This window comes from Schistocerca gregaria, chromosome 2, assembly GCF_023897955.1.
Source record: "Schistocerca gregaria isolate iqSchGreg1 chromosome 2, iqSchGreg1.2, whole genome shotgun sequence".
NCBI lineage: Eukaryota > Metazoa > Arthropoda > Insecta > Orthoptera > Acrididae > Schistocerca > Schistocerca gregaria.
The window spans coordinates 923,720,374-923,736,462 of record NC_064921.1 but is presented as its reverse complement, the minus strand read 5'-3'; the positions used below and the strand labels follow the sequence as shown (position 1 = coordinate 923,736,462).

The window sequence follows — 16,089 nt, the reverse complement described above, 5'->3', positions numbered from 1 at the left end:
CGAAACTGACTCTTGAAATAAACAAAACGCGCCGCTGTCGCACGTTCAGAACGTGAACCCCACGTTTGCTTGTAATCGCGATGTGATTTACTTACTACGATGCGACAAACGCTTTGCTTATTGCCAGTTACACTGTTATTAAGTGGACTGGAAACACTACAGATGTCCAAACACATACAAAGAAAAATAAGGAAAGGACATGCTCTTTGGCCCTTTATTGACCTTTATTGCAGTAATAAAATGGACGTAACGGTAGTGAAAAACCGAATATCACCGGCCAGGTTAAATACAGCTAATGGATGACCAGGGATCTGACGGAGCCGTTATGGGAGGTTGTACGTATTTGTGTGACTGGATATCTGTAGTGTTTTCAGTCCATTTAATAACAGTGTAAATATAATAAGTACAGTGCTTGTTGCATCGCTAATACGCGCAACGTGGGGTTCACACTTACGTCTCGGGAAGGGCAATTGCGGCGCCTTTAGTTTATTTCAAGTGCCATCACTCTGAAGTGTCTCTGAATGGAAATGACATATTCCTATGCAAATAACGTCACTCTTTTCGCGATTTATCATGTTATTGATTACATAATAAGTAATACGGGGATCCCTTTCAAAAACAACGTAGGTTTGATTTGGAGATAATATATACTTAAATTTAAGAATATCTCATAGTATTTACTTTCAGGAAGCCCTGCCTTACACTCATACCCGTGAAAGGGACATAGTTTACAAGCTTGGTATAATTTATTTAGACAGTGGTACGAAATAGGAGATCGCTTGCTAATTTGTACCGGTTGTCGATGTTCGTAAAATTTAGGACAGTGTATTTATTTTTCTCTGTATGAGCTATCAAAAACTGCATCCTGATGTTGAACATGGCATTGGTTAAATGATTTTGTAACTTAATTGTTAGGCTATAATAAATTAAAACCCCCAAAGAAGAAATTTAGGCCACTTTCTTATACGAAGTTACATCTACTTCTGCATTTGCCGCTAATGAATACAGAATATGAAAACTGCTTACTGATTTTAAAAGAAGTTACAGACGAGAATGATTTTCACCCTAAAATTGGAAAACGTATATACGCCTAAAAAATTATAAGAAAAGCTGCAGCACGTAAAAGCGCTAAATACAACATAAAATATGCTAGTGTGAAATATAATATTACCTCATTCGATAAAATTTAGCGAATAATTCGGGTAGAAAGTGGCAAACTTTCATTCGGGCAGAAAGTGGCAAACTTGCAATTAAAACAGTGGACAAATTAAAATTTCCTTCCCGACACGACATACATAAAGACGGCAAATACGACGTGTTTCAATTCAGACAACTGTGATGAGCATTATGTAGGCCAAACGATATGAAAATTACTGACGCCTTAGAAAGACCATACATATACTAGGAACAAGGCATCATTACGTCTCTACTTCTCATTTAATTAGCGTATCTTTACGAACACGGATGAAAATCTAAAAATGTTGCGCGTGATCGACAAGGGACATAATTTCGACACAAAAGAAGAGCTAGAAATTTGGTAGAGTAAACGGGAACCTATCGTTTAAAACACTGAATGAACGAAAAGACGCGTTTTTCAACGTATGCGATGACCTTCTGCTCGGGAAAGCTGCTCAACAAACCACACACACCTGGAGCTCCGGAGAGCCCGTTCTGCTACTGACGCTTGCTAGAGTCGACTGAGTGGGATGTAAACAAACCAAGAGTCGAACAGATATCGTTCTCTGGTTGCCACTGCCCAGCTGATCAGCAACATTTTACGAATTTGTATAACATTTATATTAAAGTTAAGGACGTATAAGGAGCTCAAGTACTAGTTAAATGTTTGATTTTCATCTATTTATCGAAACAATACGAACCTCCAGCGGGTATTTGTTATGTTTTCCAAGCGCGGATTATTTTCTCGTAGACAAAACATTCAACACTTCATTAGTTTCACTAACAGTGTGGAGACAATAAAACGGTAAATCATTCCAACCTTGTCCTCTCGCACATGTATATTATATTGTTGATAAACTTAAATTTTTCAACGTGTTAAGATCGTTAACGTCCTCAGATGCTAGTGATAAAGAGTCTTCAAATTTTTTAAAGTCATGCCACAACTGAGCTTATTGTACGATACTTCTCGCATTTCCATCCGCTCATTTCTTTGGGACTGTGGATAACATTCAGCCGCATGTCCGACTGTATGACCCGATTCTGAATCAATATACATATTAACATGAGCAATTTGAGAAATTGTAGGAGAATGTTATCCATCTCATCTGTCCTGTTTGATCACAAAATGTGAAGCTGTGTAAGTATCTGACATTAATAGTGTGTACTTCAAATCTTTCAACGATACCCATGTCTTCTTCTTTCGTGTCAGCTGAGAATTCCCCCCACTCATTAGAGGTCCGCAAAGTACTCTATCCAGCCACACACTCTGTCTGTACGTTTGACAATGGAACACATCTTGTACTCATTTCGTTGTCAATTGTTCTTTTAATTTAAAAGAACATTATTTTGATCTTTCTGTATCATAAATTTATCCTTCCGACGGCAAATTTCTATCCAATCGTTAATATTTTCCTTGTAGGCATCAGAATTTCGCTTCGCTACAGTTGTTATTAATTTCATCCCATAGTGGCTTACATTGCTTCATTTTTCTTTGTACTTTACATCTTTGTATTTCCTACTCTCAACGATAAATTGAAGCATTTTTTTCTGTCATATAAGTCCTCTTCGCAGTTACCATTTTGTTCTTGTAACCTCTGTTAACTGCCTTTTACAGGTTATGACCATTCATTTTCAGCTAAACTGATTAGAAGTGATTGTATGCATTATTTTCAGACATCTTCAAATACACATCATCAGTACTTCAATATCCCACTTGACTAAACATTTAATCTTCCTTTACATACTCTTAAGTGTCAGATTTTTCTTAAACATTGCTAAATATTGACCTGAGTCAGTTTATGCTACTGGATATAGCTTGCAATTCAATATCTATCATAATGATGTAATCTTACCACCGGTAACTCCTTGTGTGTCCAAGTTTTTATCTTGGATGTCTCTGTTCCATAATAGCTGAATTGTGTGTTATTCATTACAGACACCCTCAAAGAACTTGTGAAAGAGAAAGGAGGAGTGGACAAAAGTTCCCCTAATCCCCGTGGGACGGAAAACTGCTGGCCAAGACTGGGGAATCAGGAATGACAGGCATGAAGATTCACAAAGCAGTGCAGACTGTAATCTCCCCCCTGCTTCCATCTATTGTCCACATTTTATAATGATTTGAGAGCGAAGATCGCACTTTCTAGTTTACTTAGCTTTTCATGTAGGGTTGTTTCCAGTTGTTCTTGTCTATGGGTCTGGTTCTTCAAGCTGAAAGTGTCACGTTTTAGATCCTCACGGTTGGATGGAGCTAGATAAATTTGTTGTTGCCGTATTTTTGTTTTTAAGTTAATATATTTTCTCACAAAGTAGTATATCATACACTCTTTTGATTTTTCACATTAACAAAGCCGAAATTATATTGTTCGCACAAAATACAAGAATACGTCCTATCACATCGGAGGCATACTAACTACTCTTTCACTCTTGCGCAAAATTCCATGGGTTTACAATTTCTCTTAACAAATGATTTTCTACTATTTTCTGTTTCATTAAGACTTTCGATTATTACTTCATAAATTAGTCCAGAAATAAACATACTAGCCAGCATAGCCAACAATAGAAATATTAAGTGTGCCACTAGGTCGCAATTTCAGATATTTCTAAAAAAAAATAATTTTAACTGTATATTCAGAACTAGAACTTATAGATTATAACAGCAAGATTAAGTATTTTATAAACTATTTCATTTTCATAGACATTAGCATGAAATATAACATGTCTTGTAAAAAATTTTATGATACTTTTCAGAAAAGCAACGAAGATAATTCTCATCTGTCAAAAATTGGATACATAGTACTGGTATCGACTATTACTGTTGAGGAAAAATATTGCTAGAGACGGATGTCCCGTTACAATACCCTGTATTTAAGACATAATGTTTAACAACAGCAAATGTTGTCTGCAGTCGAAAAATGTCTAGTGAAAGGGCGGGGAGGGGTGACCATGACAAAAATTCAGAAAAAAAACAATTAAAAGTGTAATACTCTGTGAGTCAAAGCATGGAATGTCAGGAACATGAATAGACAGGAAAACTAGAAAATCAGGAAACCCAAATGCACAGTCTACATACGTCAGTGAAGTGTAATGGGAACAAAAATTTCTGGTAATAACAAAACGAGCAGAATATAGTATAAAGGGAGTAGAACTCGTTAAGAATAGGAAAGCGCGGCAAAGAGTGGGCTATTGCTATCCATTCATTAGAACTGACAGTAGCCCAAAGCAAAATACAGAAGTGGAGTGAATATGTCAAACATGGTACATGAAGGAAGAGAGAGTGTGTCTGAGGGAATTAATCGGGTAACGTAATAAAGGGAAATGAAAATACGCGAATTGTGGTTGAGTGGGCACTATTATTGAAAAAGGAAAAGATGGCAGAATTACAGAAGAATACAGGCACAGCAGCTGGAATAAATTTGACCTTCATATTCAGTGTGTCACTAGGTTTCATTTTGAAAGTGTTTTTCATCCTGTCCTACTTCATTGATGCTTCTATGCCACATCTGTTTTCACAAATAACTTCGACTCCACACTTCTGTTAAATTTCGAGACTAGTTCATATAGCTGTTACCGTATAAAGTAGTGTTCCAAATTCCCTTTTTTCCTGTTTTGTATGCTTTGAAACTCTCCAGTCTGAGTATCATAGCAATTCATTTGTAAATTCGATATTCATTTGTTGAGCGTGCCAGGTTTCCTTTTTCAAGACTACAGCACACACTTCTCTTAGTCACAGTTTACAGTGTCGTTTACGAAAAATGTGCTTTAAATAGGCAAAATTCATATTCTTGTGTACATTCTCAAAATTATTTTCCGTCTTTTGCAAATAAAGCTATTTGGATACTTCACGAACGATTGATAATCATTTTTGCGATTGAAATACAGAGCAACGAGGCTCAGTCGGCAATCTCATCTTGCATCACCAGCTTCAAGCTGGTGACAGTAAAATTTACAGGTCAAGCGACATGGCGGGACGAGCTGGTGGTGGCGAGGTGGTACTCCGGGAGCGGCTTAGACCAGCCACTGGCTGAGCCGTTTCCATGTAGACTGACAAACTTGGAGGGCCGCCAGCTGATTTTCGCGACTCTTCACTATCCTCCATACGTCGTACTGGAGGGCGCTCCAGGAATCCTCGACGGCACAGAGACCCGCATTCTTAGCGAATTCATCAACAAGGTAAGTAAGCAAAGTCTACAACTACACGAAGATCAGGTTTTAATAGACCGCAACTGTAATTCAGTTCTTCCGTAGTTCATGGCAATTTCTTTGTTTATGCTACGTTCCAACGGTTCAAATGGCTCTGAGCACTATGGGACTCAACTTCTAAGGTCATCAGTCCCCTAGAACTTAGTACTACTTAAAACTAACTAAGGCCATCACACACATCCATGCCCGAGACAGGATTCGAAACTGCGACCGTAGAGGTCACGCGGTTCCAGACTGTAGGGCCTAGAACCGCTCGGCCACCCCTTCCAGCTTATTCTACGTCTAACGCTTGAAACGTCCCCTTTGAACAATTATACACGACTGTGCTTAAACTGACACACAATATTTTTAGCGCAACGCAATCTGACTTTCAATAATCCCTACAAGAGAATGGCCCTAACTAACATTAACCTATACGTTTCACAAATCACTTACCTCACAAAAATCTTCGTTACTCAAGCTACTGCAATACAGCGAGCGCCACTTCTGCCAGCTAAATAAAAGAAGGCACTAACTACTGACAGGCATAGTTAGCGAATGAAAGATTTTAATACAGAACAAACACTGTATTTACCTTAAGAGTCATAAAAATATATCAGTCCATGACATCCAGTCTTACAAATTTCAAAATTCCGCCATCTCTCTCCCCACATCCACCACTGCTGGCAGCTCACCTCCAACTGCGCAACGCTACGCGCTGTTAGCATCCAGCTGCTGCTGCCCAACACTACAATGGCAGACAACAATGCAAACCAGCCACAGACTGCACACGGCAACGTTACCAATAAGAAAACCTAAACAGCCTACTTACACGTTCTCAATTATCCTTGCTACTTATTTCAAAATTCATCCCCCTCAACGATTTTTATTCCATATAAAGGATATTACAACATCTAGTTGTGAATATCGAAGCATATTTTCTAGAAATTTGCTTTTCCTTATGGAAAGGGTCCTGTCTTGACGATTTTTTTTTGCCCTTCTCCGTTCAGACTTCTTCTTGTCCGAATGAATCTTTCAATTTTCTAGACCCATTAACAACGCTTAACACAATTGATCTCCACTCAGTAACTTAACTTTGCGATTTTCTAAACGTTGGTGTTATTATTATTATTATTATTATTATTATTATTATTATTATTATTATTATTATTATTATTATTATTATTATTATTATATGCAGATACTTACTTTTGTTGCCCTCGGAAAAAAACAGGCTTATGGACGAGGTCATTTTATTGACAAGTTACTTGGCACGGTTTGCATCATTGTTAGGTGTATAAGGCAACAAAATTAGAACAGATGGAACACGCATGTCAAAGTAAAGGCTGTCAAAACAGTCACAGTCTACTCACAGTGTGCCTCTGCCCTCTGACGACAACGCATGCGTATATTCTCGTATGAAAGTGATCATGAAGGTGCCGAATGGCATCCTCCAAAAGAATGTCCCGAGCATCTTGCTCCTTTTCCTTGCAGTTCAACAATGGTTGTATCAGTTTCTGGAGAACGAGTAACTTCCCGCTTTATAATGTCCACTCAGAAAAAGCACGTTGTGTCTTCCCAGCGGTGTGTAGACCTTCCTGTCGAAGAAAGTGCAGTAACACAGGAATGAAATCCTGTCCAATGTGGTCAGCACTGGTTGCTTTACCCTGAAGAAACATCAAATGTGATCGCGAGCGATAAGTGCTGGCTACGCGTGCAACAAAATCTGAGGTGGAGCCTGTGTGCCGAAGGTGAATGCGGGATAGACATATCATCTAGTCTACGCCACACACGTGTATGGCCATCACTCGCTTATAGACAGGAACTACTTTCGTCACTGACGATCACAGAACGCCGTTCCACTCTCGTGTCAACTCTTTCACTTGACCAAAGTAACCATGCCTGGATTATGATATTGAGGGTGCACCTAATCTAATGAAAGGCTACATGCAATTCAGGAAGTAAAGGAGAAGGCATGTGACACGTTGCCACTTAGAAAAGTGGAACATACAAAAAAGATAGACAGATAAGGAAGAATGTGGGAGAAAGGAATAACGCCACTTGAAGCAGTTACTGACGTGACGTGGAGAAATCATAAAAGAGGTGTCGCAAATACAGCTGATAAAGGCGAGGATTCAATAAGACATAACAACGCAGCTATGGACTGGATATCTGAGTTAGTGATGAACGAAAGAAACTGCAAAAAAAAAGAAAGAAAGTTAATGCCACAATATAGGTCACTCATAAATGAAATTATCCGGAAAAACTGCGAAGCTAATGAAAACGTGGATGAATATGTGAAACAGATACAAAACTGTATCTCGGTGACCTAGACACTCCACACAGATAATGGAGTACAGAGTAAGAAGTACAAGAATTAGAAATTTCAAACGTAAGTGAAAACTGGGATACGGGTAAGAAGTTGATGTACGAGATACGCTATTCATTTGTGAGACTCAAATTCCTATTCACGAATTGGGAAAGAATGTATGTCTAGGTGTAGATGCAGACTCACAGGGCAGAGCTGGAATTATGCAAGCTTTTAATCAAAGCAGAACTACCTGATGAAATTTCATCATTTTTAATAGACTATAATTACTGCAGTTCCAAAGACAACAAAATAGGATGGGTGTGACAATTAGCGCTCACGCAACAATTGTCTTAAGATAACTCAAGGCGAAAGCGAAGTAGTTTAAATAAGAGGGAATCAATTTAGTTTCTGTAGTTTTATATCAAATACGTTACAGGGAACGAGACCTGCGTCGTACTATCCTCCCCGTTGATGATTAAAACAAAAACAGTGTGAAAGGAATGTTCGTGAGATGGCTCGCAAAGTTCATACAAACCGTTTACCTCAAATAGTATGTATGTCACCAAATGCAATCAGAAATTTTCACTTTTTCATAGAATTTTTAAAGTTGTCACTGTAATAGAAAAGCCTGAAAGACCGAAAATTACTATTCTTTACAGCGATTTTCATTATGTTTACCTCGCTACAATGGAAGCAAACATGGGACAAACTTAAATGAAAGATCTTCATTTCTTTTACTGATCCCGAATATCAAAATTCCTGTACCAACTCTTTTATATAATTCTAAAGCCTTGTTGGACATACATTTCTCTGTAATAAGTAATACATATATTTTATCAAAACGAAATAATGTACTAACAAACACATTTCATCAAAGGGAAACACTATAAATGTGACCCAGTCGTCATTTTCAATGTCTTATCAGGTCGAAAAACTTTTTATTTTGAGAAAAGACCTCGCCTCAAAATCAGAGAAGCTCTACCACGTAAAAGTAAAAAAAAAAAAAAAAAAAAAAACTGTAGAAAAGTAAGTAAAATTAATACCGAAAATATCCATAAAACTAATATCTTTCCATGAACAAATGTTTTCTATGTTCAGATTGATACTTATTCACAGTACTACAAAGGCTCCATGTCGGTGAGATAGTTTACTACTCAGAAAGTCAATTTACAAAATGTAAAGCTCTTTGCCACACTCATTGTGGCTTACTGTAATTCCATATAGCGCTTACGTTATCCTCCTTTTTCTAGGGACAGTTTTCCGAAAATGTCATGAGACAATTTCACAGCCACGTAAAGTCAGCACCCGACCATCCCTGCCTTTTCTTGCTTGACAATCACGATTCGTCATTGTCAGTGCAGGTGTTAAACTTCTGTAAAGACAATGGAGTTCTTTTGCTGTCTTTCCAAGCGCCGCCTACGGCCCCTAGACATATTTGTTTGTGGACAATTCAGGAAATACCACTTTACAGCTGTAGACAACTGGCTAATTAGCAACCATGGGAAAACTTTAACAATTTATGACATTGCTAATCTAGTAACTAGTGCCTTTGGATATGCCATGACACCACGTAATATTGTGGCAGGATTCAACGCTTCAGGGATCATGTCGTATAACCCAGATATTTTTAAGGAGGTAGATTTTTTGTCAGTGCTTGTAACTGATAGTCATCTTTCTACAACACCAGAGAGCCAACAACCTTCTACGTTAGCAGGAGACGAACAGCCTTCTGGAGAAGTCCATCAGCCTCCTAAATCCACAGAAGTCAATCAACCTTCTACCTATGGAGGCGTTTAATATCTTTCAACATAGGTATTAGCAGACATCACTGAAAAGGAGTCATCACTTGTCACCATTGGCCATGGAGCTATCTCTCCCATTGTTACGCCAGAACAAATTCGCCCTCTACCAAAAGCTGGAGAACGTAAAACAAGCGGTAAAGACAAACAACCCTTAAAGTCCTGCATTATTACAGTTACTGCTATAAAAAAATGAAATAGAGAAAGATACAAAGGGGGGAGAGAGAATGAAGTCCATTAAGACAGAGAAAGGCAAATTAAAACCAATGAAGTTATTTGTTTGCGAACAAAGAAACAGCACGACAAGCCAAGGATAAAAAGCGTGAAGGCTAAAAAAAGAAACATGAATCAGACTCTGACGAGGACCCTTTTTGTTTGGTGTATCTTAAAGCTTATTCTTCATCCAAACCGGGTCAAGATTGGACACTATGTGTTTGCGGCAAGAAGTTAGCGCACATAGCTTGTGGAGAGGACAGCTCATTCTTTTTTTTTTTGTCATCAGTCTACTGACTGATTTGATGCGGCCCGCCACGAATTCCTTTCCTGTGCTAACCTTTTCATCTCAGAGTAGCACTTGCAACCTACGTCCTCAATTATTTGCTTGACGTATTCCAATTTCTGTCTTCCTCTACAGTTTTTGCCCTCTACTGCTCCCTCTAGTACCATTTTACACTTGGGTTAAATGCCAGTCACACCCATGTTTCTCTTCAGAATCGGAATGACTTGCCACTACTAAAGGCCTGTGAGACTATCTAAAAATATTTTATAATCTTATTTTTAAACGTTTGTTTAAAAAAGTTATTTTTTGTAAAACTAATAAACTTATTAGAACAATGTAAAAATCCATTATATTCACTTTTAAATATATCTTTAGAATATTAATTTTTGGTTTTAATATATTTGTACATTTTAAAACAATAAAACCCTTTCCTAATACTTGTTTTGGTACCATTATCCTGAATTCTGACACCATACCAGCTGCTGAAAAGCGTTTCAACTTTACCCATAACTGCATCAGTTTGACCCAGACTGGGTTAAACTGATACCTCTGGTAAAGTTTGCAAAATATTTTCTAGACACCACAGATTTATTTTTATAAAGCTTTGAGAGAAACCATCTGATTGCCAAATAATTATACCTTATTACGTTGCATTTGCTTCAGTACATTTATAGAGAAAAAATACAAAAACCCGAAAGTAAAAATCATATCAACTAGACCCAGTCTCCACTATCACAGTTTTTTTAACTCTGTAGTTCAGTCTTCGCAAACCTTAATTTTTCCCATGCCTTTAGAACACATTCTCCCCACATACACGGAGCTTCCCAGTTTCCCTAACAAAATCTTTCTTCAGTTCCTCTCTTAGTTACATCTACAACTTCAAACAACTATTAATGCCACCCACCTTAAATTACTTATCATCAGAAGAAAGGTCACTTTCTTCCAGTCCCTGTATGTCAGGAGTTGATACATATCAAGAAACCTTTTTCTTTTCTTCATCGTGTTTCTTTGCACTTGAGCCTTCTTTGAAATATTTCTTTACGTAACGATGAGATCAGAAATGCTTCTTAGCGCTGTTTGATGGGAAGTTGAGATACCAAAACCCTGCTCAGTTTTAAAAGCAGTCTGCCTCAACTCAGTATTCAGTCTTGCGTTGCTATCATTTTCATTGCCCTGCACAATCTGGTACTGCAGATTTTCTTCCGACCACATTGGTACTCGAACTGAACTTTCAAGCTTCATCCTTTTTCATCGATATATTTCATACAGTTCAGTGGTCAACTGATAATTTTCTAGCAAATTTCCTTGTCGAGAGTCCATCAGCTTCTTTCCTTGGAGAAATGTCGTTTCTGTTTCCCATGACCCGTAATACCAAATACTTGTTACTTGTTGCTATTCACAACAGATTAATATAAAAATGGTCTGAATAATTACGAATTATTTTTTCGGAGGATTCTTCATACAATGCACACAATTCTCCACAGCAAACAGCATCTAACACGAAAGTGGAGGGAAGACGGACTAGAGATATTAGGTGGAGTGTAGTGGAACTTCAGAGTAAGTAAGTACCATCTAGTATCACTTATTGTAACTAACTTGATTTAAATTTCATTTCATTCTTCGTCATATCAAATAATTGCCTTTTTATGGGTATGTACCGTACAGTACTTGTTCAGTAATTACTCAGACATTAACTGGAATGAACAGAGACCAACTGAAAACTTCACAATAATACTGTTGTTTCTTACAAGTATGTTTGTTGACCTATTTTCGTCACTGTTCAATCACTTATCAATTTTTTTTAATGTCGCTTTATTTAATATTCAGTAGCAGTTTCAGTTAGCTCAGTACATTATTTCATCACATTTTTTTTGCTAAACATTAACGAACTTTCTTTTTTATATAATAATATTGTTGTATGGTACACTGGAGAGGTGGATGTGATTCGTTTGGATGCCACTTCGGCGTCTTGCATGACATTCAGCCAACGGCACCCGATTTTCCTCACACGGTCAATCATTCAAATATTAACAGAACCCGACGTTGCTTAATTCCGCCGGTGGGGCGGAAAACCGTGTTTGCAATGTGAGACGGCCGTTTCCACTTTCTTTGTTCAAGGTATTTTTCTTTTATACTTTTGGAATATTCTACCAGGTACCGACGAAGAATCCAGTAACTGTATTTTAGATTTCATACTTTCTGCGTTATTTGTCAGAAAACGTAACCAAGAAATTTTTGTACGAAATTTTTGTACTTCTTTAGTCTTCACACGCAATTACAGGATTTCATTACACGCCGTGGATACAATGAAATGAGCAACCTGAACTATGGGTCAATGTTAGTCCCGGTGGTCAAAATAAGAACGTCCGAAAGTTATTTCCGACATTTAATGGCACAGCCATCATTAAACGCCTATTCCAAATGACTCCTAACACAATAAAACATCACTTACGAAGACAACTACGCAGTTAGGTTTGGTATTTGGCTTGCCATTAGCTGCCCAACTTCGTTCTGGGAACCCTGTACTAAGCCTCCACAATAAGTAGGCGGCTGGCGTGCTGACACACTGTCTGCAGTAGGGTCACGAATACTGAAATACCCTTCTCTCCCTTTTATTATTTTCTGACTATGTTGCAATGTCATTTCAGCGTTCACGTCATATAGGCTACTGAATACCTAGCATCTGATTCTGACGTCTGCCGGCCGCGGTGGCCGTGCGGTTCTGGCGCTGCAGTCCGGAACCGCAGGACTGCTACGGTCGCAGGTTCGAATCGTGCCTCGGGCATGGGTGTGTGTGATGTCCTTGGGTTAGTTAGGTTTAAGTAGTTCTAAGTTCTAAGGGATTTATGACCTAAGATGTTGAGTCCCATAGTGCTCAGAGCCATTTGAACCATTCAGACGTCTGATGCTCTTTGTAACATTATATCGTCATCTTTCTGTAAGGTGAAATATAAATTATGTTCACTATGTTTTAGATGGTGGTTAGTTTGTTAGGCAGAAATAAAGGATTGATGCTGAATTCTTCGAAACACCATACACGACTCACAGTTTCTTTGAGGAATGTGCTCCTTTTGCAGACGAACGTAAATTATTTAGAAAATAAGGAGATCATATCCAGTAAAGCACCGTAGTCAGTCTCCTAACATTTGCGTTTTTACTGATCCTTTCATTTCCTTAGTATGGGGCTGCTTTTCAGATCTGACCATATGGCGACCTTGAGCGTATTTAATTTTTGAACTGAACATAATTTTTACAATACAGAAAACTGGTGAAAATAAATTGTTAAAATATACAAAATAAGTGGATGAAAACTGACATGATCAAGATTTGGTGGCCTCGCAATGCAGGTGAACAGGAAACTGCTCCTGATAAAGGCAAAGAGATGAAAGAGTAGGTATGTAGGAAGATGGTGTGAATTTCAAAGGAGAATTGAAAGAACTTGTGTGGAGTGAAAAATGGAGGTTTGTAATGAGAATTGGAGGTGGAGAGTACATATACTTGGTTTAAGGATGGAATTAGAAAGGAAGGACGGCAGATAGTAAGAGGTGTAGGGGTTTGGATCACTAACATAATTTGACGTCTGTACGTTTAGTGTGTGGAGGTGTTTGAAGCAGGGTGGCTGAGAAACCAGTTAGGTAAGATGTGGGGCAATATCGTATTTTGAACGAGTTGTCAGGTTCGTAGGGTTTCTTTCGATGTTCCACGAATTTTAAAAGGGATGCGAAAATAGCTAGTAAGACATTCATGATGTGAAAGGCATGCAGACACGGAATGTGAGGCATAGCGCGACTAGGACCAGCAGGGAATGGTATAATTTAGGAACAACTGAGATCCAGCCACCGTTATGAACAACTGAGATCCAGCCACCGTTATCTAATATAGGGACGAAATCTTTAGGCTTATGACCAAAGCGTTTTTAACTCAAGATGAGAAGAGCTGGTTCTGGACAGAGGTATTTCCTTAGTAAAGCGTTACATGTATACGGTGTTCAAAATTCAGTACTTTTAGAGGTGGTAGTATGATCCAAGACCAGACAAAAATGTACAGTAAACATCAGCTCTAAAATGCATTTGTGAAGAGATATGAATTTTTTTTTCATCTTTGTACTGTGAGACACATCTCTTCTAGTGCAAGGTCTTTGGTATTTCGACTGACGAATAGAATAATGAAAACAATTGAGGAACTAGTTTGTGGTTTGATGATTTTATGGAATGCAGTTACAGTTTCATCTTTGTAGTAAACCAGGTAATAGAAGCTTATTATTACATAGAAGAAAAGATAGGCATCATCATTTGTTACTGTCTATCAAAAGGAAGCGGGTACCAATCCCGTGCTCTGTTTGCTGAAAAATATGCACGACGCAGCGTTCAATTCGCTCAGTTGTTCAGTCGTCTGCAAGGACCAGCAGACTCCTAATCCGTCATTCCAACAGTGCTCTATTACTACTAATGTATGGGCGGCACTTACCTAGAACTATGAATAAGGTGTTTAGTAACAATTCTAACAGACTCTTACTGCAGATTGGTTCAAATGGCCCTGAGCACTATGGGACTTAACTTATAAGGTCATCAGTCCCCTAGAAATTAGAACTACTTAAACCTAACTAACCTACGGACATCACACACATCCATGCCCGAGGCAGGATTCGAGCCTGCGACCTTAGTGGTCGCGCGGTTCGAGACTGAAGCGCCTAGAACCGCTCGGCCACACAAGGCGGCAATTTACTGCAGAATGTGCCCATTCCTTAGTTCGTTCGTAATAGCAAAAACCTTGCAGTTGTTCCGCCGTAAGTACATTCGCAGGAACGCAACAGCAGACAAGGTGGTGAAGAAACGGCAGCCAGTAATGCGCCCCCTGTTGGAAGTGAAATAGACGCAACACCGTTTAGCCTCGGCTGCTTAGACCGGCCAGCGTCTGCAACGAGTTTAGTGCTTCGCTATCAGATTGAATTGCTTTCATATCGTCTCTCGCTAGCGACATTTCCTACAACCATTTAACTATCGTCAATTTGCTTTCTGGGAATAAAACTACTAATGTTATTTGACTAAACTGTGGTATAGCATTCCGAGAACGCTGCATCCCGTAGGCACCCTGTTAGCAGCGAGTGATGGCAAGACACCACAACAGACGACGAGTCTTATCGCGGAACTGCGTGCCGGCTGCCCATGGACTTGTGTTATTTTTATGTGCCGATGCCTTAATTCACTCTTGTCTTTACTTTGCAGGGGCGCTCGCTTGGTTTTAACATTTTATTGTCGGTTTTTCTAATCAGTGTTCTCAGGCGGACGTTGCAGAACATTTATTTGATTTTGGCGTTCTTTACCTTGCTTGCCATATAAATTGTTTTGATTTGTGTCTGCTAATATGGCCCACCCCCCTTCCCCACCTGTCGCGCCCCCTGGCCAGGCGACAGAGCCGCAAGTCATGGATGCCACACTGCTAATGTAGTCGTTTCAGTTTTAGACAAACCAGATTTCGACTCTTCTCTACACAGCAGCAACTACTCGGCAAAGCTGCCGGCCTAACAGAACCAGCCCCGCCGACGACAGCTGCTATACAACCTCTTTGAAAGAATGGCTCGAGTGGTTGTCCCACTACGAGGCATTTTTATTATTTCGCCCACTACGTTCCAGCTATTGTGAAACTTCACTATCCTTTATGAACGGTAGGAAGTGCAGTGTTCCGCCACATTAACAAACTTTCCCCGAACGCCACTCCGAGTGAACTTAATTACGACCAGGTTACCGCCTCTCTAACAAACTATTATGGCCAACAAGTGAATGTGGTAGCAGCTACGTATCAATTGTTTACTTGCAAAAACGGTTGGGAACAAACATATCGCGAGTTGGTAACAGATTTGCAGGGCATAACAAGAAAATGCAAATTTAAATGTGCCTGCTGAGCTTTATATTCGGACATTATTTCGTGTGATGCGATCGTGTACAATATACCTGATGTCAAAATCAGAGAACAAAATTTGAAACAGTTCTATCCACTGTTTCAACAGGTAATGCAAATATTAGGATACTACGTTTCCGGTGCCTTGTTGGCTCATACATTTGAGCAGCTAGCAATTTGTCGGGTTGAGTCTCTTAGTTGTGATCGCCCCATTCAACATCGGCGGC

The 16,089-nt window shown here is 39.0% G+C and overlaps 1 protein-coding gene across 1 annotated transcript in view; it reads left to right on the top strand.

Moving 5' to 3' along the window:
• Positions 1-16,089, top strand: part of LOC126336056 (glutamate receptor ionotropic, kainate glr-3-like) — a 123,514-nt gene that overhangs the window by 2,531 nt on the left and 104,894 nt on the right. The window contains exon 2 of the mRNA XM_049999536.1: positions 5,056-5,346. Coding sequence (XP_049855493.1) covers positions 5,056-5,346 — 291 coding nt within the window. The remainder of the gene's footprint in view (positions 1-5,055; positions 5,347-16,089) is intronic.